Consider the following 25,000-nt stretch of genomic DNA (forward strand, 5'->3'; position numbering starts at 1 on the left):
TTAAAATGAGCTGTTAAAATATGTAGACATACCTACCTATATTAATCTTACCATTTAAAACAAATATCACGTTAGGGCAACAGGAAAGAAACACGCTTATTATTAATAATACTAATAATATCTCTTCTAATAACAGCATTTTGTTCTCATTATAAGATATTCAGATATCAGATTATAAAAAATATGAAAGTCACCCAGGTTGTAAGATTTAAGGACTGAAATAATGTCCATACTTTATTTTTAATTTGTGCATATTTGATTGAAGCACAGACTAAGACAATCTTACCAGAGCATCAAACACAAGAGTGTCAAACGTTTCACTGTCCGAGTTCTCCATCATAATGTTGAAGAGGGCGTCCAAAGTGTCCTGCAGAAACTGAACACACAAACACACACAGATTACAAGACGAAATTGACCATCACAGTGCGGTGTGTGTGTCTGTGTTTTTACAGGAACTGTGAAAACCGATATGCTGTCAGCTTCTTGGACACATGCTGTCCACTTTAATGTCTGCTGTCATTCAGTTGATGCTCAATGACAATCGACCAAGGACATCACGGCAGCTCACATCCAGCTATGCAGTTCAGAACCTGAAACAACATGTTCATTCACTCTGTTCGCTTTCATTTCACTACGTAATATCGACATTACTTCACAAAGTCCGAGCATTCAGAAAATGCCATGTTCTCATAATTATAACAGTTATAATAAATCAAGGTTGAAACAAATCAAGGTTTCAAGATTCTCATGGATCTTTTTATAAGCACAATGTAAATGCATTCGCAAAGACACTGCGGTAACTAGTTCAGTGTGAAAACATTTCAATGCTGATATTCTCTGAGCGCGAGTGTTTTTAGCGCAGTGTTTGGCACATCTGGCCTTTGGTTACGATCACTGCAAGGAGAGGAGGAATGTGCCCTTGAGGGAATAAATAAACGCTCACTCTAGCGGCACTGAAGGTGCTGCATATATTCAGAGCAGAACAAGTCCCAACAGATACAGGACGTCGAAAGTCTATAGCGGCCATGAATCTGTCTTCAGTCTGAGATGAGATTCGGCATGTTAAAGATGCCACCGCTCACATAAGCTGTACACATAACTCAGAAAGCAATCAAAAAAAGTGCAGGTGATGGAGGAAGAGTGAGAGAATTATTCTAATGAAAAGGACAGGAAAAAGATGACATTATAACATGAACACGCTCTCATGTTCTTTCTGTGAACAATAAGGATGCTTTGGTTATGGAAATGTGAACAAATTACGGATGTGAGTCGATAATTAACACTAGTAATGAAAATCAAAAAGAATTTAGTAATCATATAACAACAACAGATAAACTGCAATATGTCCTATTCTATTATTTATTTATTTATATATTTTTTTAATTAGCTATTCAAGTCTCAAGTGTGGTTAACAGTGGTGGCGGCTGGTCTTTCAAAGAGGGGAAGCTCAATTTTGTTTCTCCTCGTAAGGAAGACTTTCAAATGGCTTCGCCAAAATCAGGTCGAAAATAATAGCATTGTCTGCCATCGTGTGCAGTTTGCTAGCTGGCTAGTTCACCCCAAGCATTCAAGTATGAATGAATGAATGAACAAACAAACAAACTAAAAAAAATATCTAAAACTCGACAGAAACAAGGAATGTGGTGTATAATTGTGTGAAACGTATGATGAAAATTGGCTAGCAATTTCGGCAAGCAAATACCAAGAAATAGGTTGCAGCAGTTTGTCTTTCGACTACACTTGAAAAATCCGCGATGGGACTGAGCTCGAATAGATCCAGCGTCAGCGACTTTATATAGTACGAAATCACTGTCAATCAAAAGGAGATGCACTCTTTCGACAGACCCTCCAATCATCAGGCAGAAGCCCGGAGTCCAGGCCAGCCCACTCCTCATTCACCCTCAGAGATGCTGAGCGTCTGTGGGCGGGACATAATCGCAGCATTTATCCAATGACCGTCTAGTTTCGAAGCGCTGAAAAAACTGTTCAAAGCAGCCCCACTGAAGTCAATGGCAATGGGCTTCAACAGGGAGATGCACTGTGATGCTACGGGAATGTATGAGAAGGAAATCGAGTCAGCCGAACTGCTGTATGTAACTGATTCTGAACAAAATCGTCTTTGAGATGAACGTGTTCTAGCGCATTTATAGTCAATAAAATGTTAACACAATAGTACATATTTGACCATTAATTGTTTTGACATTATAGGGGAAGCCGAGCTTCCCTTGCAGTCTTAAAGAAATCCCCACTGGATTAAATATATGAGAGTTGTCATTGGGTGGTCTAATGCTGTTAATTCAAACAACTGTTAATATGGAGATCACACACTAATTGAAGATGCTCCTGTGAGTGTTTCTCAACCGCACACACACACACAGATCACACAGCAGTCCTGGCCAGAAATAAAGTGAACAATTCACCACTCACCACAGAGAATGAGAGAAAGACCTCCCTTTATGTTTCCAGCAGACGTCCCACTCAACATGATTATGTACTTCCCTCACGCTGTGTGCTAAAACACCTTCCTATAACTGCCAAGTTTGAAACTGAATTTCTGCAGACGGTGCGGACATGCCGCATGAAAGCTGCGTAGAGGACATAATAATGCTGTGCAATCGTCTTTGTGCTCCTGACAGCGCTTTCTTCAAAATCTACCCCATGGCACGGATCACTTACTTCACTATAAATGCACTGGAGAAAACATCTGCAGGAATGATTCAAGGCCACTGCAACATTTAACAAAAGCTTTTACGCCTGGTTTATTTATTGTCTGCCATTTGAAGGATGAAACCTGCCAGAACATACTAGGATAAGGAACTTTGGGAGACTTTATTGTAAAGTGCTACCAAGTTAAAATGAAACGGCATTCGCAACCCATTTTCAACATGCATTAAGGTTGTGTTCACACTTGGAATCTTTGGTTGGATTAAAAGGATCTCTGGTGCGATTGCTCTGTTAGTGCGGTTCATATGAATAAGTGTGAACGCTGCCATCCAAACCCTGGTGACACCAAACAAGCGGACCGAGACGCTGAAAAACTCGATTACCGAGTCTCGATAGACAAACTCTGGTGCGGTTCGACTGAAATATGAACGCAAACCGGAACAAAGACATGTAAACAAACCAAAAACAGGACATGATGTCACAAGATGTGACCCTAAAAAGCACAGAATGCTCAAGCAAACCTGTTTTTTCTCATCATAGTCGTGATGTTGCCGATTACAGTTGAGTACAGGCGTCAGAACTGCATCTCGTCGCTGCAGATCTGTGTTTGTGTGTGTGACGGAGGGATTCCTGCCGCTGTTTTGACTCCTTTACACACTTTATAAGTTCTTCACGAGCGCATTTAACCCAGAACACAGCATTGTTTTGGATGTTTCGGTAAGTTCTGTCGTGAAATATACATAATAAAAGCCGTCCATTTAGGTTGTGAACATATCCCTATGCCTTTAGGTTCAGTATATTTAGGTTCGGTGTTAAAATGCCATTGTGAACGCCAAGGACTAAATGTTTGTTTGTTTTTTTGGTCAGGACCAAACAAACCGAACTACAACTGTGAACACCCCAAGTAAACCAGTGATATACGGACTGAAAGACCTGCCACTATCGTCCTGGCTGGACGTTTTATATATTCTATTTTTATGACATGGTAGAAAGGCTGCAAAATATGTTACAGGGAGGTTGAGGGGACATTTACAGCACAGAAAGCTCTGCCTCCATCTTTCTCTCTCTAAGCCGCTGACAGCTCGAGTGTGTTTGCCTTCACAGCGGCAAGAAAAATCATGAGACAACGCCTTCAAGAGCAAACTGACATTCAAACACATGATCCATGAGGGAAAAGCTCAGGGAAATCAACAGAGCTCGGCCTTATCTTAGAGGGATTTTTAAATAAACAGTTCATAGCATTTAAGTTCCATTTAATACAACAACATCACTATTTAGAATGTGTAGTTCTAACAATATGAACAACCAGTGAGTGAGTGAGTGAGTGAGTCGAGTGAGTGAGTGAGTCGAGTCGAGTGAGTGAGTGAGTGAGTGAGTGAGTGAGTGAGTGAGTGAGTGAGTGAGTGAGTGAGTGAGTGAGTGAGTGAGTGAGTGAGTGAGTGAGTGAGTGAGTGAGTGACTTAAGTGAGCCAGCGAGTGAGTGACTTGAGTGAGTGAGACAGTAGTAGAACTATTGATATGCGAATGAATGAATGAATGAATGAATGAATGAATGAATGAATGAATGAATGAATGAATGAGGCATTTATATAGTGCTTTCATATGTACTACATATTTATATATATATTTATTATGTATAATTAAATATATATGAATGAATTTTATGTATGTTTTTGCTTGTTTGATTTCTTTGGCAATATGTACATAAGTATGTCATGCCAATAAAGCAATATGCATTGAATCGAGTGAGTAACTTTTTTGAGTGACGCGAGTGAGTCAAAGTGATAACTGAGACTGATTCATGGTGCTTTCTGGCCCATTAATGAAATAGCGATAGAAATAGAAATAAGAGTCATTTGTTCAAATCAGACTACAACTGGTCGCACAATATGTTTGTTGTTGAGTGCAAACAGCGAGGACATTGCAATGTAAACGTGCTATCCATATACAGCATTTATATAATTGCACAGACCCGAGCACACACCATAGTGAAAACACTTTCGGAAATGCAATTTCTATAAATATCTCAGCATTTTTTGCTGGTTGGCTTACAAAAAAAAAAAAAAAAAAATCTAAAAACTAATAAGCAAAAAGCTTTTGAAGTACAGCAGAGAGTTCATTCATAATTTCATATCATAAATCAAAGCGCAAGTCTCCACACCAACTTCAAACGTTTACATTAGTAGCATTTTACGTCAGTAGCATACATTTCTGCATGAATCCAGACGGCAGTCTGAATGAAAGCTGTGAGTTTGTTTTTCTTTCCGTCAGAGGCTTTATACACACCTTTACCACCTCTCCTCCTTCCACTTTCATCAGGTGACGCAGGTTTTGCTGTAGTAAACTGGTGTTGGACCTCCACTTCAGAAGCCCCAGGAGATCAACTACAGGAGACCGAAGAAAAACAGCATTAGCACACTCACCTCTCTAACCTGGACATTAAACATTCATTAGTACATACAGCCCAAACAGACATATGAATAAAATGAGCTCTGAGCCTGGCTGATAAAGACATAAGCCATGACAGTCTTTAGGTAAAATTGATTCTACCGCGGTTAAAGTTTTTTGTTGCAAAACGATAGAAGAAAATGGAAATCTGGGCAAATATGAACCAATAAAGCAGTTTATCAGTCAGAGTTCATAGACCAGCCAGAGGGAATGACCCGTAATGATTCATGAGGTCGCAAATGCTCTTTAAATGATTCTTAATTTGCCTTCCTTTATTGGTTGAATTACACAGGAATAAGCTGTTAAAGCGATGACGCACTGGGAAAGACTCATGTGGATTGTGCCGCTTGGCACCTGTATGAGATATGGAGAGTTGCAGAGTTCATATGGTTCCCTTGGGAACTCTCAACACCATTTGAGCAGCTCCCATGGTGATCGTCATGGCAACAGGAGTGATTGACTTCTTAAACTGAAATGAGGCATTCCAGCAAGCATTTAAAAACAAGTGCTGTGACCTGAAATTACGTAATGTGACGAGACAAGGGATTGTGCTTTGAAGGGCTGTCATAGAGAGAGAGAGATACTATTATTATGATATCATTTATCAATACAATTACAAATAATGTAATCATTAATACCGAACTGCTTTATTAAATATTATTAAATGTTAAATGACAATGAGAGTAATATATTTTCTAAATTTATAATTCATAACGAAAACTAAATACAATTACTCAACCATTATTTAAATCTATAAAATGTAATTTAAAAAAACAAATCAAACAGGAAGCCTACATTTGACATTGTCTTGGCCAATTAACATTTAATATCAAGTCTTTTCAATGTACAGTCAACCGGTAGTTATAACATCATAAAGCCTAACAGGTAATCAGGATCCTGACACAAGCCGTTTCATAGGATAATGATCAATTAAGCATTAATTAAACAAATATATTCTGCCACAGCGTGCCACAATTGCCCCATCAGAATAAAGTCCAGTGCGCTGCATAATAAAACAAAGAAGAGGATGTGAGCAGAAGAACAGCAGAGACTGAGATTTCATATCATCATATCACATCATGAGGAAGTGTGGCTGTGTGGGAGAGACGTTTCAGAGAGTTAAAGATCCCAACATTTACAACCCCAGCCTGTGGGTTTAATAAGAATCAGAGACAGAAAGAGCTGTCAGGCCATTGGAAAAGTGAGCGGTGCTGCCATTCTTTATTTAAAAAAGACTCATCCCACGCCAAGGTCATGGGTTCGATTCCCAGGGAAAGCAAGAACTGATAAGAATGTAAATGTGTATCGTGAAATGCAATGTAAGTCGCTTTGGATAAAAGCGTCTGCCAAATGCATAAATGTTAAATGTTAAATCCCTCGCTCTTATTGGTCGAGAAAGGTTTCTGTGTTCAGAATGCTCTTCAATCATCAAGGAAGTTTACTGCACAAAAAAAAGAAGTCAAACAGCCACCATAAAACGCACGTTCACCAGCGCTCCAGCATTTCTTATTGATTTCTACCTGTGTTGATTATGCAGAAACCACAAATAGTTGGTGTAGCAGAACAGCGGGATTCTATGGCTCGATATGATATTAAGAGCCTAGCTATTTTACTGTTTCGACATTTAACGTGATATAAAAAGAAAACAAAGTCGGCATTGATGGACAAGGCCTCTCAGGGGGAAAAGAGCTTCTATGGCCTACAACAATCAAAACCAGTGTTTATATGCTAATGTCTTCCATCTGACGATTCCTCAGCGACCTCATTACCTCATCTGCTACCTGCAGAACTGAGATTTTTGACAAAGGTCTTCATTAAAGCTCCGTCTAAACTGGCCCCGTGGCTCAGGGGTCGCGTAAAACCGCACGCTAATAGTCATTAGCACCTCTGTAATCAATTCACAAGCACGGACTGCCTCATAACGCTATGTGAGAGGAATTATTTTGTTGTCCGGCGGGGATAAAGATGACCTATAAAGCTCTCACGTTGCACACTGCATAGCGTGAGGCGTATCAATGGTTCTTGCTGCTTGTGTCTTGGTGTAGCAGGGGAGCTTTGAAATTAGAGCAGAAAACATCTTGGCATTCTGACAGCAGTCAAGTGTTTGCTAGCTCCGCTTTTAAGTGTCTCAAAGTGTCTCAGAAGCACAAGCTGATTTACATCAAAGATCAGCAACTGTTGTGAAGTTTAATGATAGTGCACTTATTTCTCACTACTTACCAGTGAAGGAAAAGAAGAGAGAATGAATGGGAAACATTTCCTGGATCAGTGGTCAAAATATCAGTGAAATCTTGCTTGTAATTATATATAAAATTTAAAAAAGGACACTATGTTGTTGTTTTTTTTTATTGTTGTTGGTTCCATATTATTATTATTATTCATTATATTATGCCAGTGTGTCAAACTACCTTTAACTGGTTTTAATACAATTCACCAAAAATCACACTATTAAAAATAGTAAATAGTAACAATTGCAAAAAGCTACATTATGTATTATATTATATAAAATTATGATTTCACAAAAGCATGTTACAAGATAAATATGAAAACATATGAATAATAAAACTGTTTAACAAATATTTCTAATTTAATATTTTCATTTAAATTTTATGTTTGTGCTTTTAGAAAAGGATCTTTAATCTCCATTATTAGGCATATTTTGCATTTTAGGTGTGTGTGTGTGTGTGTGTGTTTCTTAGAAATAAAATAAACGTTAAATAAAATAAATATTTATTTCATTTAAAATAACTAAAACACTGCCATAAAATTAATAAAAGAATAAACAGTCATATTAAAAAAAAGAAAAAAACACAACGGAATTACTAAAACTGAAATTAAAATACAGTATATTTAAAAAAAATTATAATTAAAACTATTAATAACTATAAATAGGATCTCATTTCTACTAGCTTTTATTGTGAATGTGCTGTAAAATGGGGACAGCTCCAGTCGGGGACAAGACACCAAAAACAGAAAAACAGGGACGTCTGTCCACCATAGAATGTGCATTACCAGCTTAAACACGCCATAAAGAGTTCACATCTTGAATTTAGCATTTACTCAAGCATTTATTCTAAAAGTCACGACTTCCATTCGTAATAAACGCTGCACGTTCTCTCAGTGATTTTTCAGCCAGTGGTCCGTCTCCTCCTCATACCTGCACATGCACTAACAGAGGCTATTTCTGATGCCGACTTCACTCCATCTCACTCTCGCACGTGTATTTTGTCTTCATCTTTGCCGTCGCAGGGCCAGCATGCTCTCTGATGTGACTTCACGCATCTCAATCTTAATGATGGCATCACTAACGCTTGGCTGCTCTGCATTCAGGCCGCGTTTGACCCTGAATCGCTCAGCAGACGCATGTATCTGAATCACGAGTCCTTTACAACATGACTATCGGAGCAGACTGAGGCACTATCATTCATTCAAACATGCTCAAAAAATGAATCATGCAACTAAAACTTTCTATGAAACCCCTTCCATAAATTGTTCCAAAATGGGGTCAGTGCGATTTTAAATAAATTACTAGGCTACTTTTATTTAGCAAGGATGCATTCAATTGATCAACAGTGAAGACATTTATAATGTTACAAAAGACTTCTATAAAAAAAAATACTATTATTGTGACATTTTAAAGTTGCATCACTAAATGAATCTGCATAACAAAGTGTTTTCAGGTTTCCCAAACACTTCCTCTGTCTACCATTGGTTGGATAAACATGTAGCCCCGCCCCCAAACTCATGTATATCATAGCCACTCAGATATTCATCAGACTGATTCAATACCTGTGAGTCTTTCTGAGAGATTCACTGACGAACTGCTCAAATGAATCATTTGCCACTAGAAGACAACTACATTCAAAATTCAATTTATTGTCTTCGCATTTTGTTGTGTTAACCTGGTTTATCACTATCAATTTAGACTGCAAGCTCACAACTCGGATGCAATATAACTCTGTTTGCAATGGCACTGTAGATTAATCGATGAAAGAAACAATGGACTCATTTCTTTCTTTTATCCTGTATCATTTATTTTCATTGGCCTATCCTTGGACGACTTTATGCTCCCCCTGTGACATCCATCTCTGATTTTAAGTTCCCGCAGTATTTCAAACTCGCTCATCAGATTTACTACCGCAGTGCTCTCCAGTCGTGAACCTGTCCACTGTACATATTCATGCCTGCCGCTACACCATGACCAAAGGCTGATGGGTACGCAGTTTCTGTAAGATTCATAGAGCAACAAACGCATGCTTAAAGAGGAGAGGAGGGAGTAAAGGAGCGATTGCGTCAGGACTGCAGTGGACTTCACTGCATCCTGTATGTGATCCGACTGTAATAATCTTCCCGCATCTGCAATTCCTCACAGCTCGTCTTCGAATCACAAAACATACAGATGTCAACTTGAAATCAAAACTCACCCTCTTTACTTGTTAGACATTTCTGATCATTGTGTGTGATTCTGAATTAAAATTAGTTATTATAGTTTCCCCCTATTATAGTAGTCTATTAAAAAAGACTGTAATAGTATCTCAATGATACTAAAAAAAACACTGGTTGACTTTAGCAAGCACTTATTTTCAACTACCTGTGATATACAGGAACCCGTTTTCACAACTGAATCAATTATTTGATTAAAGGAGAACTCGGCAACTCTAGCGAACTCTAGTCACTTCTTTGCTGATTTTCCCTTTTGTTGTCGCATGTTTTCCCCACGAGCTCCCCCTACAGCTGTGGGGGGGCGTATATTTCACAACACGGTCGTAAAAAACTCACTTGCGGCGGCCTCCTCCCCCTCTCTACCGCTGCTCATGTGCATTTGTTTTGATCGGAGCAAGCCAACTGTATCGTGTGGAGCTATGTCTACCGAGGTGGGTAATCTGGTAATACAGCATACATGCGTGTGTGTTTATGTCGAATTGCAGTAAAGCAATTCGTGTTTCGCGCTTGTTCTCATTCTCGCTTCTCACGAGACTTCCAATTTTTATCTTGCCGGGACGGTAGTCCCCAAGTTGCAAGGTTGGTTTTCCGCCTGGGAACGCTGGGGGGAGCGGGGAAAGTCACCAATATCACCAGAACAGGTTGTTTAACCATCCAAATAAATTCTAGACAGTTTTATTAAGTTAAAAAAGTTGCCAAGTTCTCCTTTAAGTCTAAGTCAGAAACTTTCAAAATGCCGTTTTAGTCAGAAATATGTCACATTACTGCAGTAAAATGGTTGCAAACACTGACTTGTCAGCACTAGTTATTCTATTTGTGGCCTTATGGCCACTTTCACTGATAGAAGAGTAGAGAAATTAGAGGAAATGATGGGGAGAACGTGTCTCACCGTTCTGTGTGAGTTTGGTGGAGCACACCAGCGTTGAGATCTGAAACGAGTCTTTGCTGATGGTGAAGCTGCCGAGATGCTGCGTGTTCTTCCCTGACGAGGGATTTCTTTCCTCCATCTCTGGTTTGGTGGAGGCCAAGCTCAGGTACATGGTGGAGTCCTCCAGTTTCTTGGCTTCTGCCTACAAATAGAGAAACACAGTCATGAGTACAACACCTCTTTTGCACAAGACTAAAGAATGCCTTCAATGAATGACAGCTGTCAGTCAGGAAAAACATTATTTAGGCTTGTTGAAACAAATGTGTGTGCTGTTGTAAACTACATGTACTTACTATAGGGTTAGGGTAGGATTAGGATTTGGTTGAGGGTTAGTTACATGTAATTATGCATAATGTACTGTTAATACTATGTAACACGTAACAAGGACACTGTAAAATAAAGTGTTACCCACTATATATTAGGGTCCAACTCTCACTTGCCTCAAACTCCTAACTACAACTTATTAATAGTTAGTAAGGTAGTTGTTAAGGTTAGGTATTTTGGTGGATTAAGGGATGTAGAGTATGGTCATGCAGAATAAGGCATTAATATGTGCTTTATAAGTACTAATATTTAGCCAATATCCTAGTAATATGCATGCTAATAAGATACTAGTTTATAGTAAGAATTGGACACTAAACTAAAGTGTTACTGTTTTTTTAATACATTTAATTCTACTTTTACAGAGACAGATTTGCTTGAGCGTTCAAAACCGATTTCACATCAGTGGTAAAGTGATGATTTGTATGAGGGTTAATTTTCATAGCTCAAAAAGGATTCGGCCAGGCGACATTCTGCATTAATGAAGCTATTTAATATGCAGATGTGAATGGATTGAACACATGAACAAAGTTTAATTGCATAATGATTACATTGTGATGTGGGGTCAAAGGTTAAATGAGACAATCGAGGACAGGCAGCATCAGTACACAACTCACATCTCTGTATGCGCGCGTGTGTGTGTGTGTGTGTGTGCTTTGAGATCACAGCACTGTAGACAGTGGTGATTGTGTTGGTTTCACCTTATATACGATGAGATCGTGTTCTCCGTCCCTCAGCGTCGTGCCGTCATACCTCATCAGCTTAACAAACGACAGAGCAAAGTTCTTCTCAGATTTATCCTTGCCTGCAGAGAAAGAACATTGCACACAGTCGGTTATGTCTTAGGTGGAAGTAAACAGTTGACAAAGAAAACACACGTGTAACAGTATATTAGATCTGTGCAGCTCTTAAAGTGACAGCAGCCTAATATTCCTGCTGTTGTCAAACAACAAAATACAACGAGAAAATTAACTCGCGGTTCTTAACAGCATAACTTTTGTTACTACATTAGTAATGTATATTTGATTTATAAAGTGCAGTGTTATTTTACAGTTGATTACAGTTTCTGTACCTGAAAACCTGAAAATAAACCTAAAACAGTTTATTTATTATTTATTAACAGACTGCTAATTTTTTTTGTTTTTTCATTACTGAGTTGAAATGTATATTAGTAGGGCTAGTTGTTTTTGCTTTGGTATTTGTAAACCTTTGCTCATGGCATTCAGCTACAATTACATGTTTTGCAATAAGACTTTAGAATAAATGTGAATGATATCCAAGTTTTTTATTTTACCTTATTTGAATCAAAATTAGGAATCATAAGAATCTGAATCGATAAAATTCAAACGATACCCAACCCCCTACCTGCAACTTAATCTAAACTGAACCTAAACTTATTCCTTATTCATTTTACTCTTTTCATAACATAGACAACTGTATCAAACAGAATCTGATAGCGCTCTAGATCAGCGTGACTCTAATCATCTCTAGCATATTTCAGTCAGACAACACCTCTGAGAGCCTGTGTGCTTCATCAAGAGATCCAGAAGTGTGTCTGTTCTCTGACAGAAAAGAAACATCCCGCACTTCATCCCAAAACGGAAATGTCAACATCAACCTAAGAAAAACCACACAAACACTTGAATCTCCTAACTCAAAATCGTCTGCATCAGAGCCAACACAGCACTTGCTGACAGAGGAGAGAGAGTCAGAAAGGTCATGAGATGACCATCATCATCATCATCATCACAGCAGTACCAGGAGGACAGAAGGATTGAGGGAACCAGGTCCCTACACCGCAGAAAGCCTCTGGCAGTAGCAGACAGAATCAACCAGGAGATGAGATTTTCATGGTTTTACATTCAAAATTTAATCAGAAAGAAAGAAACAGACAGGCAGACATGTGGCGTACGACAGGGATGAAGATCCCGACAACTGATTCTCCCTGACATTTGACTGCCTGTCAGCATCAATCTGTTTGAGAAAACGGATTTTAATGCCAGTGTTTAAAAGCTCAGATGATCACAGAAATCCCTATAAATTGAAACTGAAATGTCGGTGTTTCGAAACGCAACTGACCATGGATACTCTTTAAAGTGGACTGATCTTAATATGAACAGAGTGAATTGAATCAGAATCTGATCTGAATTGAATCTGAAACGAATGTCAGCATTTCAATGCTTGTTGATCACGGAAATCGAATTAACTCATAATTATCATAATTCATCTTAAGTGGATATCAATTTTAATGTTTTTGTTTTGCTGATTTGCATTTCTGATAATTATCAATGTTGAAAACAGTTCTGCAGCTTCACATTTTTGTGGATTTTGTTTCAGGATTTAGGAAAAGTTTAAAAGAACAGCATTTATTTGAAATTGTAACATTATGGCTTTACTGTAAAAAAAAAAAAAAAAAAAACTTCAAACTTAAACTTTTGAACAGTAAATCCTAGTTGCACTAACTCAGTCCAGACCTGCCATAAAAATAATCTTCAGAATGACAACTCGTTTAAAAATGTGACATTTCAGCACTTCTAGACAACAACTGTGCTGAGATCAGCAGTCAATGTGTGAGACCCTCTGACTGTCATAGTGTTTCTTATAAGATCAGCTGACGAGACGTTTATTTGCTCCAGTTTGTCTGTTTGCGCTAAATGACTAGTTTTACATCCTCCGCCCAGCGCCTGGCAACAAAACCCCACCCCTCTCATCCTGGCGCTGCCGTGGCAACATGTGGTGGGCAGATGGAGAGACGCGGCTGCCAGGATAAGGTTGAACACACACAGCTAAGTGTGATGACCGCAGCCGTACGCCAGACGCCTCTTGGCCCATAAACAACCTTCCAGGATTCTCAAACATGCTCGTACTCACTGCCAATATGATTCACAAACTCCCTCTTCAGCAAAACACACAAACAAACAGCTAGAAAACAACTTCAGAGCTGCACAATAAACCAGGTTTTTTTACATCTTCTGAAGCAATTATGAGAGGCATTTTCCCGTGCTAAACCCGACAACACTTGGGTGTTCTGGGTGTTTGCCATTACGTTTTCATGTGGTTAATAGAGTATTCAAAATATAGTGTGCTGCTATGTGGTTGCTAGGGAATTCTGGGTGGTTGCTTGGGTTCTGGTATGCTGTTATTAAGGTTTTTTGTTTTAAACCAAATCAAATAGGCCTTGTATGAGTGTATATATTGACAGTATGGGCACATAAATTATTAATAGATTAATTGATAGACCAATTGATAAGACTGCATAGCTGCACTTTAAATCCATTATTTAATTTATTATTTATTTTAATTTATTATTTTTTTTATTTTTAGTCTCTAGTTGTTTAGCAATTAAAAACAATAAAAACGGCAGTTTTCAGATACTTAAAATAATGAGTAACGGTCATTAAAAATAAATAAATAAATAAATAAAATGAAAAAAGAAATAAAATCCAATTATAAATAAAATTTAAATTAAAATTAAATTAAAACACTACAAAAATTTTTTTTTCTAAACTCTAGTTGTTCACAAATTAAAAACAAAGTTTCCAGTTTTTAGATACATCAAATAATTAGTAACAGTCAATAAAAAAATGAAATGATATAAAATAAAATAAATAAAATAAAAAAACAACAAAAAATAAAAAACAACAAAAATAAAATTAAAGATTTAAAGTGCAGCTATGGAGTTGCTTGAGCATTCTGAGTAGTTTCTCTGGTGTTGCTATGCAGTGTCTACTGTGTTCAGAATGTTTTTAGTGAGTTGAATTCTGAGTGGTTGCTAGGATGATTCGAGGTATAATTGACCTTTCGCCGGCCCCTCCCCCAAAACGGCCATTGTCCAATCACACATCATAGCAACCGTTACTATGTGAGCAGGTCCGACAAACATTAGCAAGATGGTGAAGCGTGCGCCCATGGCGTTTGTAAATCGGACACTAGATACCACGAGAGATTGTCTGGAGGAGTTGTGTTCTTTCCATTCCCAAAGCCGAAAACACAAACAGTGTGGACGGCACTCCCAGTTAAATGTGTCGAACATTACGAAGCATAAATACGTCTGCTGGCTGTGGTATCGATATAGCCTACTTAAAGTTTTTTTTGTTTTGTTTTTCTGATCTGAAAAACTATCCTATCTGTAACTCAAAAAACATAATATTGTCTGAACCGCGAGTTTTATGATCCGTTGCCCCACTAACAAATATTATGGTCTCAACCGCGATTTTTGTGATCTGTTGTCCCCCTAATAAATATTATGGTAAGTGCATTATGAAAGACAATCAAGGAAAGTTATTTAGATGCAAATTAAGGCTATGTCTGGTTAAACAGTTATTGTGTGATTTCGTTTATTGTGCTTTGTCAACTTGAAGCATGAATTTGAGAAAGAAAATCATTTTTGGAAGAAAATGCACCACATACTTTTGTCAGTGATATAAGTTATAGCTAAAAGATTGTAAAAGCTTTCAGTTCACCCTGCCTAATTGTAGTTGAAAAGTCAAATTAAGCTTGATTAATGATATAGTGACTGATCAAATAAACTACAGCATCGGGAATATAACTCCCATGTGTTTTGCAGCATTTAAATTTTAGTCATTGTGTTATGCGAAAAAACACACATAAGAAATTATTGCTGACAGCACTTTTATTTTCAGAGAGTTTTTTCTTTCACACAAAAACACAACAGTAAGTGTCTTTCAATGCTTTTAAACACTTGATTCCTCGTTCTTTGTCATATCACAAATGATGTGTGAACACCGGTAAGCATTAGCCTCGATAGAGACGTAGATAGTAGTCGTGTCTCCTTCATTGCGTATTTTTATATTTTGAATATATCCCTTCACTGCATACTGTAACCCCTTTTGCCTCGATCTGGAGGATATCGCGGAGGTATATTGCTCCAAAAATGGTCACTGACACTCACGGGTATACCTCTTTCCGTCATGGCAATCTGTCGCGCTGGTCGTGTTTGACCATTTGTTTGTCGGACGTAGCAACAGTAACTAAGGGGGGCGGGGCTCGGCGAAAGGTCAATTCCATGTCTGTTGAACTAATGTGATGAGCTGTGCATCAGTCTAAAACTCTGTAGTCTGGTGTTCAAATAACTAAACCTACATATGAGCAACAGTAAAGCTGAGCACCACAAATGCACACCTAACAGCCTACTCAATAATAGCAAACTCATTCAGATGCAAATGGCTCTGTCATAGTCAAAAGTTATTTTAATAACCCACTGAGAAAGAAAAAAAGTATGCTCGAGAACATTTAAAGAGGTCTGAAGCACGACACCACCAGCACCATCAAGCACATGCTGTGACCTCAACCACACTTCAACTTTATGACTGAATTTCCAGGCAGCAGGTAAGCCACACGCTGGTTAAACAGCTCTGAAACAGCTCTGAAAGCACTCGCATGTAAACTTTGAGCCGCTAACGTGTGCTGAACTTACAGTCCTGAGATGATCTGTGTTTGAACGTGAACCGCAGGTGACTCCTGTTGACATCTTCAATCGGGATCGCAACCTGCAACAAAGAAATTCACAAACAAGATGGATCTCACACATACATAAGATGTGCTAAGAAAGAGACTAGGGCAAGGGGAAAAAACCTTAAAAGGTCTTGAATATTAATAAAGAGACATAAATGTGGATTAAAACAGACACTTAAGCAGGGTGCAGTTACTGTGACCTTTACATTGAACTTTAATCTTTATTGTTCGATGTATATTTATGAGATTTTAAACATTTAAAAGGGTCAAATCATGATTTTTTTTTTTTTTTCTTTGAGGTCCAATTATAAATGTTAATATATGCTATTTTGTGCATTTATTAACCTCCACTAAAGATAGTGAAAATCCCAACATGGACTCTAAATTGCTCACGTGAAAATTCCCAGAATACATTTGTATTTTGACACTTGGGCGAGTCAATTGAATTAATCTTATCTTATTTTAGTACACATTAGATGTGACAGTATAAGTGACGCTCACCTTGAAGGTTTCAAACCAGCGTGGCTGTTTGACCTGGTAGTAGATGACTGATTTATACTCCAGAATGCCTTCATCTCCAGCACCAGGGAAGATCACGTTCTAGATGGCAAAGAAGAAAACCAAATGTAGAGTGTAATTTGGGATTACATTTCTTGTTTTTTAAGATTATTTTTAGAAACAGCTATTTAAAAAGAGGAACCACCAAAGGCCATTACATTGATCACTTCGTCATTGTGCATTTACACCAGCCAGTAAAAAAACAAATGGTTGCACAGAATTTAATTTAATCTGACACCCTGCCAAATTCAGAAGCTAATTGAGATCAGAAGTGACGGATCCGAGATATGAAATATTAAAGAACAAGGTTTTATTCTACCTACTGGAAAACATAAGGAGCCCATATGGTCTAAGGAGCAAAAACTGCATTCTTTATTTATTTTGTTTTTATTTCTCACCATTGCACAGTCAGAGTCAGGAATTCAACACACATGCACTTACATACACATACACACACCTGGCCTGTCAAAGCCTGACAAACACACACATGCTACAGCTGACAGGCACCAATTATGGGCAATAAATGACCAGCCGCTCTACAGGCGCAGGGACTGGGCGAGTGTATGTGAGAAGGAAAGATTATGTGGGCAGTAAAAAAGCACAAACAAGGTACGTTTTTCGTCTTCAAACCAAACCTGGGTCTTCAGCAGACAACGTTTAAATCCCGTCTGGCTTCCCGTAATGTTTACACATGAGGTCAGCATGCGGAGAGAAGACAGTATTTTGCGCCGTTCGAACGCATTCGGCCACATGAGCGTTTACACTATGAAAGCAATCCGGTCGAATGCGTTTTCGACTACCTCTGGAAATGGTCAAAAGTGGACAAGCTCAAGATGTTTCACACCGCGTTTACACCTGTATTTAGCATCGTCCACTTGTGACCCGATCGACCAAAACACCAGGTGTAAACAGGGCCTCAGACCATTTTAACCTGGATTAGTTCTTTTCTCTCTGATCACCACCAGTTTGTTTTTATGAGTGGTTTCAGCTCTGTCCCTAATGGTGTCCCCCAGGGTTCAATTTTAGGCCCCTTACTTTTTAGCATTTATACATTTCTTCTTTGATTGCTTTTAAGCGCTTAAAATATGTCTACACTTATTATATCAAGTAGTTGTACGTCGAAAGAGGGGGGAAAAGCTCAGTTTTAAAATTCCATATGCATATTGCTTAAAAATGTCTAAATCTTCCCTTTCGATGTGCAACTATTTGATATGCAACTATGCTTTACATAGCAATTGTATCATGTTTATCTTGCTTTTATTATATTATGTATTCATTATTTTTTATTTTCATTAAAATTAAGTAATCAACATTATCCCTAAAAATGCTATCGACTGAGCTTCAGTAATATTGAATTTGGATTATTCATTAAAATGCTTGTCTCACACACACATTACCTCGAGTTTCTTTCCATCTTCATCGTGTACAGACATTGTGACCTCCACGTTCTTGGGTGTCGTCTTACTGCCTTTATCAAAATCCCCCTGAACCAGCGTCACATAAATGTCATTACGAACATCACCTGCAGAAACATGCACACCGTCTCATTTTCAATTATTAACAGACTCAATATATGATCTACAGCTAAAAACACCACGCTTGGAGATCTTAGATACAGGGGCCGGTTTCACAAAGCTATTTTAGACCCATCTATAGTGTTAGACAAGTCTAAAATTTGCTCATAGACTAGTCTAATGCAAGTTAGACTGTTTCACAAAAATAAAGACTGACTGTGCAACGGTCTGATTTAGATGTCTATCTGAAGTCTGACTATCTACTATATCTAAGCCATAGTCAAAGTCTATCTTTGTGAAACCGGCCAAAGATCTTAGATTTTTGTAGGAAAATGCACAAAAGTAGCTAAAACAAGAGGTACTTGAACATTCAAAGGTCATCATTTGGGTGGTGGCTTACTCTTATTTTATTCTCAAGTAAAAAGTAAACTAAATTAGTTTTTCTTGACTATTCCGGCCCATGAGTATCAACAACAGCCAAAATGCGAGAAACCCTTTGGAAAACTCTGAGAGGGATAACGTCCCTAACATATGGTTTGTCGTATGCTAATTTGCATCATGACAAGTTCTTTACAAGTCACTTCGGCAGCTTAGTTTTCATTAATGGTCTGGGTGGACTTCTCATTGTCAATCTTATTGAAACTAGAGTTTGATGATGGATACCTGGCATGATGATTTCTGGGAAGCCCATTTTGCGAGCGACAGCGGTGGAACGGTCCACCAGGTGAGGGAAATCTTTACGGATCTGATGAATATCACCTGGAAGCAACTTCAGTGTAACCCACAAACCTGAGGACCAAAGGAAAAGAGTGGAATTAAATGCACACATACACAATCTCTCTCTCTCACACACACACACAGTCTCCAGGACTAACACACAAAAACACTTCCTATATGTGCTTAACAGCTCACAGGAACGTAATATAAAATCTCATTATTAATGAGCTACAAAAAATAATTAAGAACACCGGATTAGTTTAATGGCTGAGAAAACACCCTGCAGGAGGCAGAGTGACTGTTATTTAATTTGAATATTTTATACCACAAAATTAAAGACTAAATGGAGCAATCTGAGCAAATAACATGAGCTGTTAAGAATATTGATGAAAAACGACTCTGCGGATGTACTAATAAAACCCAATAAAGAAGAAAAAAAAATCAGGTCATACTTCACCTCAAATAAAAAATTAAAATTAAAAAAATTAAAAATCATATTGTGTTATGACCATATATCTTATGACCATTAAGGATTGTATGGATTCCTTATGGATTTTATTTGTGGTGATGGATTGTGATGTTTTCTGACATCAGTGCATCCAGACAGATCTTGTGTCACAACATATTCGGTTCCCATTCTCCTTGGCATGGACAAATTCTCATGCTTGATAAACCCCATTCAACTTCAATTAATGTTGCTCAATAACTTTGTCATTTGTACGATTCAGGCGCCTTTAGATTGTGAAACTCTCCTGGCAGGAACTCTGACACACAGTTTGATCGTATCTGGGACAAGCCCGGTCTCAATCTCCACAGATCAGTTTATAAAATCCCGTATTTTTAACTTCTCAAACTTAAACTAGGCCACATAATTAAACTGCAGTTCAATAACACCAGTCAAATAACCATCCCAGCTTCGTTTCATACCAGGAATATTCCTTACTATACAGATATCATTTTGTACCAGTTACTGTAGGCATACGAGTAAACCTTGGGTAATGTAGGGACCTATAAAACGTTTAATTTTTTTCCCAAATTCCATTTTGTTTCCGTTTTAATTATTCTTGATTCTGTTTTAATGGTTACATTAAAATGTATTAAAAATGCAATTTATTAAAACTTATACAATTTAACAACAATTAATTGACATTTTCACACAAAAAAATATTTTTAGGACCCTATGAATTCAGATATTGATATGTCTAATCACTTTAATTGTTTCAACTAACAATTTAATCTTTTTTTTTTTTTTTACAATAATAGAGCCCTATGATATGTTTTGTTTTATTTATTTTTTAGATATACTGTGTTGCCCGTTTTATTTTTTTTTACATTTGTATTTTTTTTCATTTTTTTTATTCAATACAAATTTATTATCAAAAAGGGTGGTAACCATATGAAGGCATAAAATATTATTTTAATTCATCTTTTAAAATGAAAGCAAATTAAAGTGTAACAATTATTAAATTAAATGTGCTGCGTCATGGAAATCATAGGGCCTTTGTATAATGTTCACCCCAGTGCAGGCTTTGGGCCCAGTGACCTTTACCTTGACCTTTGTGATTGACCTCTTTGGCAGCGATGACCTTGTTGATGACTGTCTGAAGGAAGTCGTTCTCGCCCGCCACCCTGGGTGAAAAACGGGAGATGTTCAGCTGCCTGTGGCGAATGGCGTCATCCAACGCTAGCCTGGAGTTCACACACGACAGGCAACACGCCAACGGAGAGGAGAGAGAGAAGGAAGAGAAAGAGAGGAGAAGAGTAGTAGCCACAGAGAGCCAGATAAGGGTGGACATGAGCAGAAGAAAAAGAAAGAGAAGAGATGGATGAAGAAAGCGAGAGGGAGAGAGGGAGGGAAGACACCAAACAGTGATACCGATACCATGACAGGGACAAAAGCCATTTTGTTAGCAAACAGTAATGCGGGATGGGTGACAGGAGAGACACAAAGAGATGCTGTAATTTAAGAGATGACCCTCCATCTCACCCAAACACAGATGAAGCTGAGTCTAAAAATACACACTAGCTCTGCTCCAAAACCTAGTAGTCTGCCTATCTAGACTGCATTTTTAAAGGCATGACAGATCTCAACTAAAAGGCAGCAAAGTTATGATACCATTTAATATGCCTCAGTTATAGTAAAAAATGCATCCAAGAGTGGACAAGCTAAATGAATACTGGTTATAAATTAAATATATTAAAAAAAATACATTTGTATTTATATTTGATATAATACAACAACATAATGACAATATTAAATAGTGTATTATATGAATATTTGTCTTTGTAATATAACAAAAAGAAAGAAAAAAAGAGAAAAAGAAATATTCAACTTAATTAAAACAAGTTATTATAATTATCAGCCATATTATTATTATTATTATTATTATTATTATTATTATTATTATTATTATTATTAATAATAATAATAATAATAATAATAATAAATTCATGTTAAATTAATTATAAAATTAATTTTAATTAAATTAATGTATTATCACCTGGCAAATTGATTATTAGTAGTATTATACTGTAAAATTATTTAATTCAAGTTAATAAAAATGTATTTATGAGTATCTGGCAGAATATTATTATTATTATTATTATTATTATTATTATTATTATTATTATTATTGTTGTTGTTATTATTGTTGTTATTATTGTTGTTATTATTAGTGTTGTTATTATTATTATTATTAATAATAAATTCATGTTAAATTAATTATATAATTAATTTGAATTAAATTAATGTATTATCAAATTTATTTTTAGTAGTATTATACTGTAAAATTATTTCATTCAAGTTAATAAAAATGTATTTATGAGTATCTGGCAGAATATTATTATTATTATTATTGTTGTTGTTGTTGTTATTATTATTATTATTATTATTAGTGTTATTAGTGTTATTATTATTATTATTATTATTATTATTATATAACATTGTAAAATAAATTATATTATGAATTTATTTATTTATTTTTTTAGATTATATATGAATTAAATATTTATAATAATTATCTGACTAATTAACTTCAGTCACTTATGAGGCTTCGTTTCAGTTAGGATGTGGTCTATGTAGGCAGCAGAAGACAGCAAGATAGTTGACTGGATTTTGGAACGGAGTTAATCTGAAGTCACAAATAAGCTGCAACAAATCAAAAACCTGCTTAAAGTGAGTGCACCCATTTCAAACACCCCACAATTCACAACCAACTCTTCCATTCCTCTCCGAGCGAGTGAGTGAGTGACCCAGCTAGACTGTGAGAGTGGCAAAGCAGAGAAAGACTGAAGTGTAGTCTTATTTAGTGACAGAATGTGAGGTACGTATGGCTCTCCTACAGAACAAGAGTGTGTGTAAAGTGTTGTTTTCAAAGAATAAATACACAGAGCATTGAGATGATACAGCAGAAATCAGGAAAACAGACACAGACAAACTAACACTCAAATGAACCTTCTTATGCCACAAAATACAACGTATGACTACACAATACCTCATAAACTATCTTACTCACTAACCCGGAGGCCCCGTCCAAATCACATGCATTTTTTCCTGATAATAGCAGAAAGAACTTAAAATACTCCATTTTTGGTCACACAGATAAGAGTGTACTCAGTGTATACTTGCCTCACAGACATGAAAAATAAGTCTACTTTTAAATGAACCAATTCAAATCGAAAAACAAATATTCTCTGATTACGTAATCTATATGAAACGTCCATGTCTCTTTATATGCACGTCCACTATCCTGCGGAAAAGATGAATCAACATCCTCAACTTCAGCTTTGCAGCCGACACGAACTCAGAAATCACAAGTTTATTAATAAATTATTCAAATTTTCAGACAGTCTGCTTGCAGTTTTTTCCCCAACACATTCATAATCATTTTTTCCAGTCAGTATTATGGTATTATGGTATTTCTCTGTAATGTAGAACAATGTTACATATCAGAAGCTATTCTTTCTCAGCCTTGAAACTCATCTATTCTCTGATTTAAATAATTAAATTGATATCATAAACGTGCGATTAGTCGACTATTGGTTTAAATGAATGATTAATTGACTAGTTGCACGGCGACCGTTGACGTTCGAACTTGAGTGTGCGCGCCAGTACTTCCGGTGATCTGACAGCGAGAGCGAGAGACAACAGTGACCGAGTTGAATGTTCACACTGCATTTTATGCAAACAACTCTTATCGTAGTTGTAACTCTATATTTACAGTAGGCATAATTGTCATTGCGTATGTGTATGCAGGCAGCATGAGTCAAATACAATCTTCTGTCCGTGAACAGTTGTATTTCATTAATTAATCTGACTATGCATCCGTGCATTTAATTGCCATTGGCTCGTGTGATAGTAATGGATCTTAGTAGTATTTTAAGTGATAATTGATTCTATAAACAACTATAAAAGATAATTTCCGGCTTTCTCCGGCTCCCCGCACCGAGCGTAATGCGAAACCGGAAGTGTCTACGCGTACACTCGCTGATCCGAATTCCGAAATGGCGGCCACGTGCAACTAATCAATAGTCGCCTAGAAAAATCTTTAGCCGTATTTCTTTGTTTGTTTGATGACCCAAAAGCCTCAAATATTATTGGTCGGTGAGATTTTTTTTTCTCACTGACCTAGCACTTGTTTTGCATTAAACAAGAAGCTTCTATTTACTGTAGGTGCCTGTGGTTTTACTGGTCCTTTCTAAAAACCTAGTGCCTAACTAGAAATTTCACACACTTATAATGTTCAGAAGGGTTTTCTAGGTTTTGAGGCAGTCACTGTCGTGATGTTGCGTTCGCCTCCACAAAGACGAACTCATGTGATGAACTCATACTCACGGCTGGAACGGAATGAAGTGTTGCTTGTCCTCGTCGTCCATCTTGCCCGTGATGATGTCTGTGACGTCCATTACTGCAGAGAGAGGAATGAGAAGAGAATAATATCTGCAGAGAAACTGCCTGGGAAAACAACTCTGGGTGAATCTCATGAAAAGAAGAAATAACCAGCTCATATTTCATCCCAAAATCAAAAATAAAAATAAAAAAAACAATGAAATTAGGATTTTTTTTTTTTTACGATTGACTATTGCAACATTATTTGACATTTACTTTAAAGGGTTAGTTCACCCAAAAATGAAAATTCTGTCAGTAATTACTCTCCCTCATGTTGTTCCAACCCCGTAAGACTTTCGTTCATCTTCAGAACACAAATTAAGATATTTTTAATGAAATCTGAGAGCTGTCTCACTCCTCCATAGGCTTCTAGGTAATTTCATTCTGCCGGCCCAGAAAAGTTAGTAAAGACATTGTTAAAATAGGCCAAGTGACTACAGTGGCTCAACCTTAAGTTTATCAAGTTTATCCAAAAAATAAAAAATAAAATAACGACTTTATTCAACTCTTCATTTTCCTCTGTGTGGACCTCTGAGTGAGTTCACGAGAGCAACACGACGCATGCTCGAGAACTGAGATGGGTCTCGATGTAGTGTTTAAAATGGTTCTATAGTGTGCATTTCCTGGATGTCCAAATCGTGAGAAACGAATGAGAAAAAGTAAAAGTGCTTTACCAATGCAGCAAAATGAATGGCTTAGCTTTCACACTTTCCCATCAAATGATCGCCATCTTCTCAGTTCTCGCTGCGCTCTCTTGGGGATTTTTGCACACAAAAAGTATTTTCGTCACTTGATAAACTTAAGGTTGAGCCACTGTAGTCACTTTAACTATTTTAACGATGTCTTTACTAACTTTTCTGGGATGGCAGATATCAATTACCTAGCAGCCCATGGAGCAGTGATCCAGCTCTCAGATTTCATCAAAAATATCTTAATTTGTGTCTAAAGATGAACGAAATTCTTACGGGGGTTGGAACAACATGAGGGAGAGTAATTACTGACAGAATTTTCATTTTTGGTTGAACTAACCCTTTAAACAGACT

The 25,000-nt window shown here is 37.1% G+C and overlaps 1 protein-coding gene across 4 annotated transcripts in view; it reads right to left on the reverse strand.

The window, feature by feature from the left end:
* Positions 1–25,000, reverse strand: part of dock1 (dedicator of cytokinesis 1) — a 224,234-nt gene that overhangs the window by 155,266 nt on the left and 43,968 nt on the right. For 2 of the 4 annotated variants that reach the window (XM_079851388.1, XM_079851387.1), the window contains exons 11-20: positions 23,904–23,976; positions 20,619–20,698; positions 19,016–19,141; positions 18,236–18,360; positions 16,782–16,880; positions 16,243–16,315; positions 11,507–11,610; positions 10,446–10,626; positions 4,952–5,049; positions 287–376 (exon numbers count right to left, since the gene is read on the reverse strand). In XM_079851388.1, coding sequence (XP_079707514.1) covers positions 287–376; positions 4,952–5,049; positions 10,446–10,626; positions 11,507–11,610; positions 16,243–16,315; positions 16,782–16,880; positions 18,236–18,360; positions 19,016–19,141; positions 20,619–20,698; positions 23,904–23,976 — 1,049 coding nt within the window. Of the gene's footprint in view, positions 1–286; positions 377–4,951; positions 5,050–10,445; positions 10,627–11,506; positions 11,611–16,242; positions 16,316–16,781; positions 16,881–18,235; positions 18,361–19,015; positions 19,142–20,618; positions 20,759–23,903; positions 23,977–25,000 lie in introns of all 4 variants that reach the window. The other 2 variants (XM_079851386.1, XM_079851385.1) reach the window with 1 other exon arrangement.

The sequence above is a fragment of the Squalius cephalus genome (assembly GCF_949319135.1).
Source record: "Squalius cephalus genome assembly, chromosome: 19".
Classification (NCBI taxonomy): domain Eukaryota; kingdom Metazoa; phylum Chordata; class Actinopteri; order Cypriniformes; family Leuciscidae; genus Squalius; species Squalius cephalus.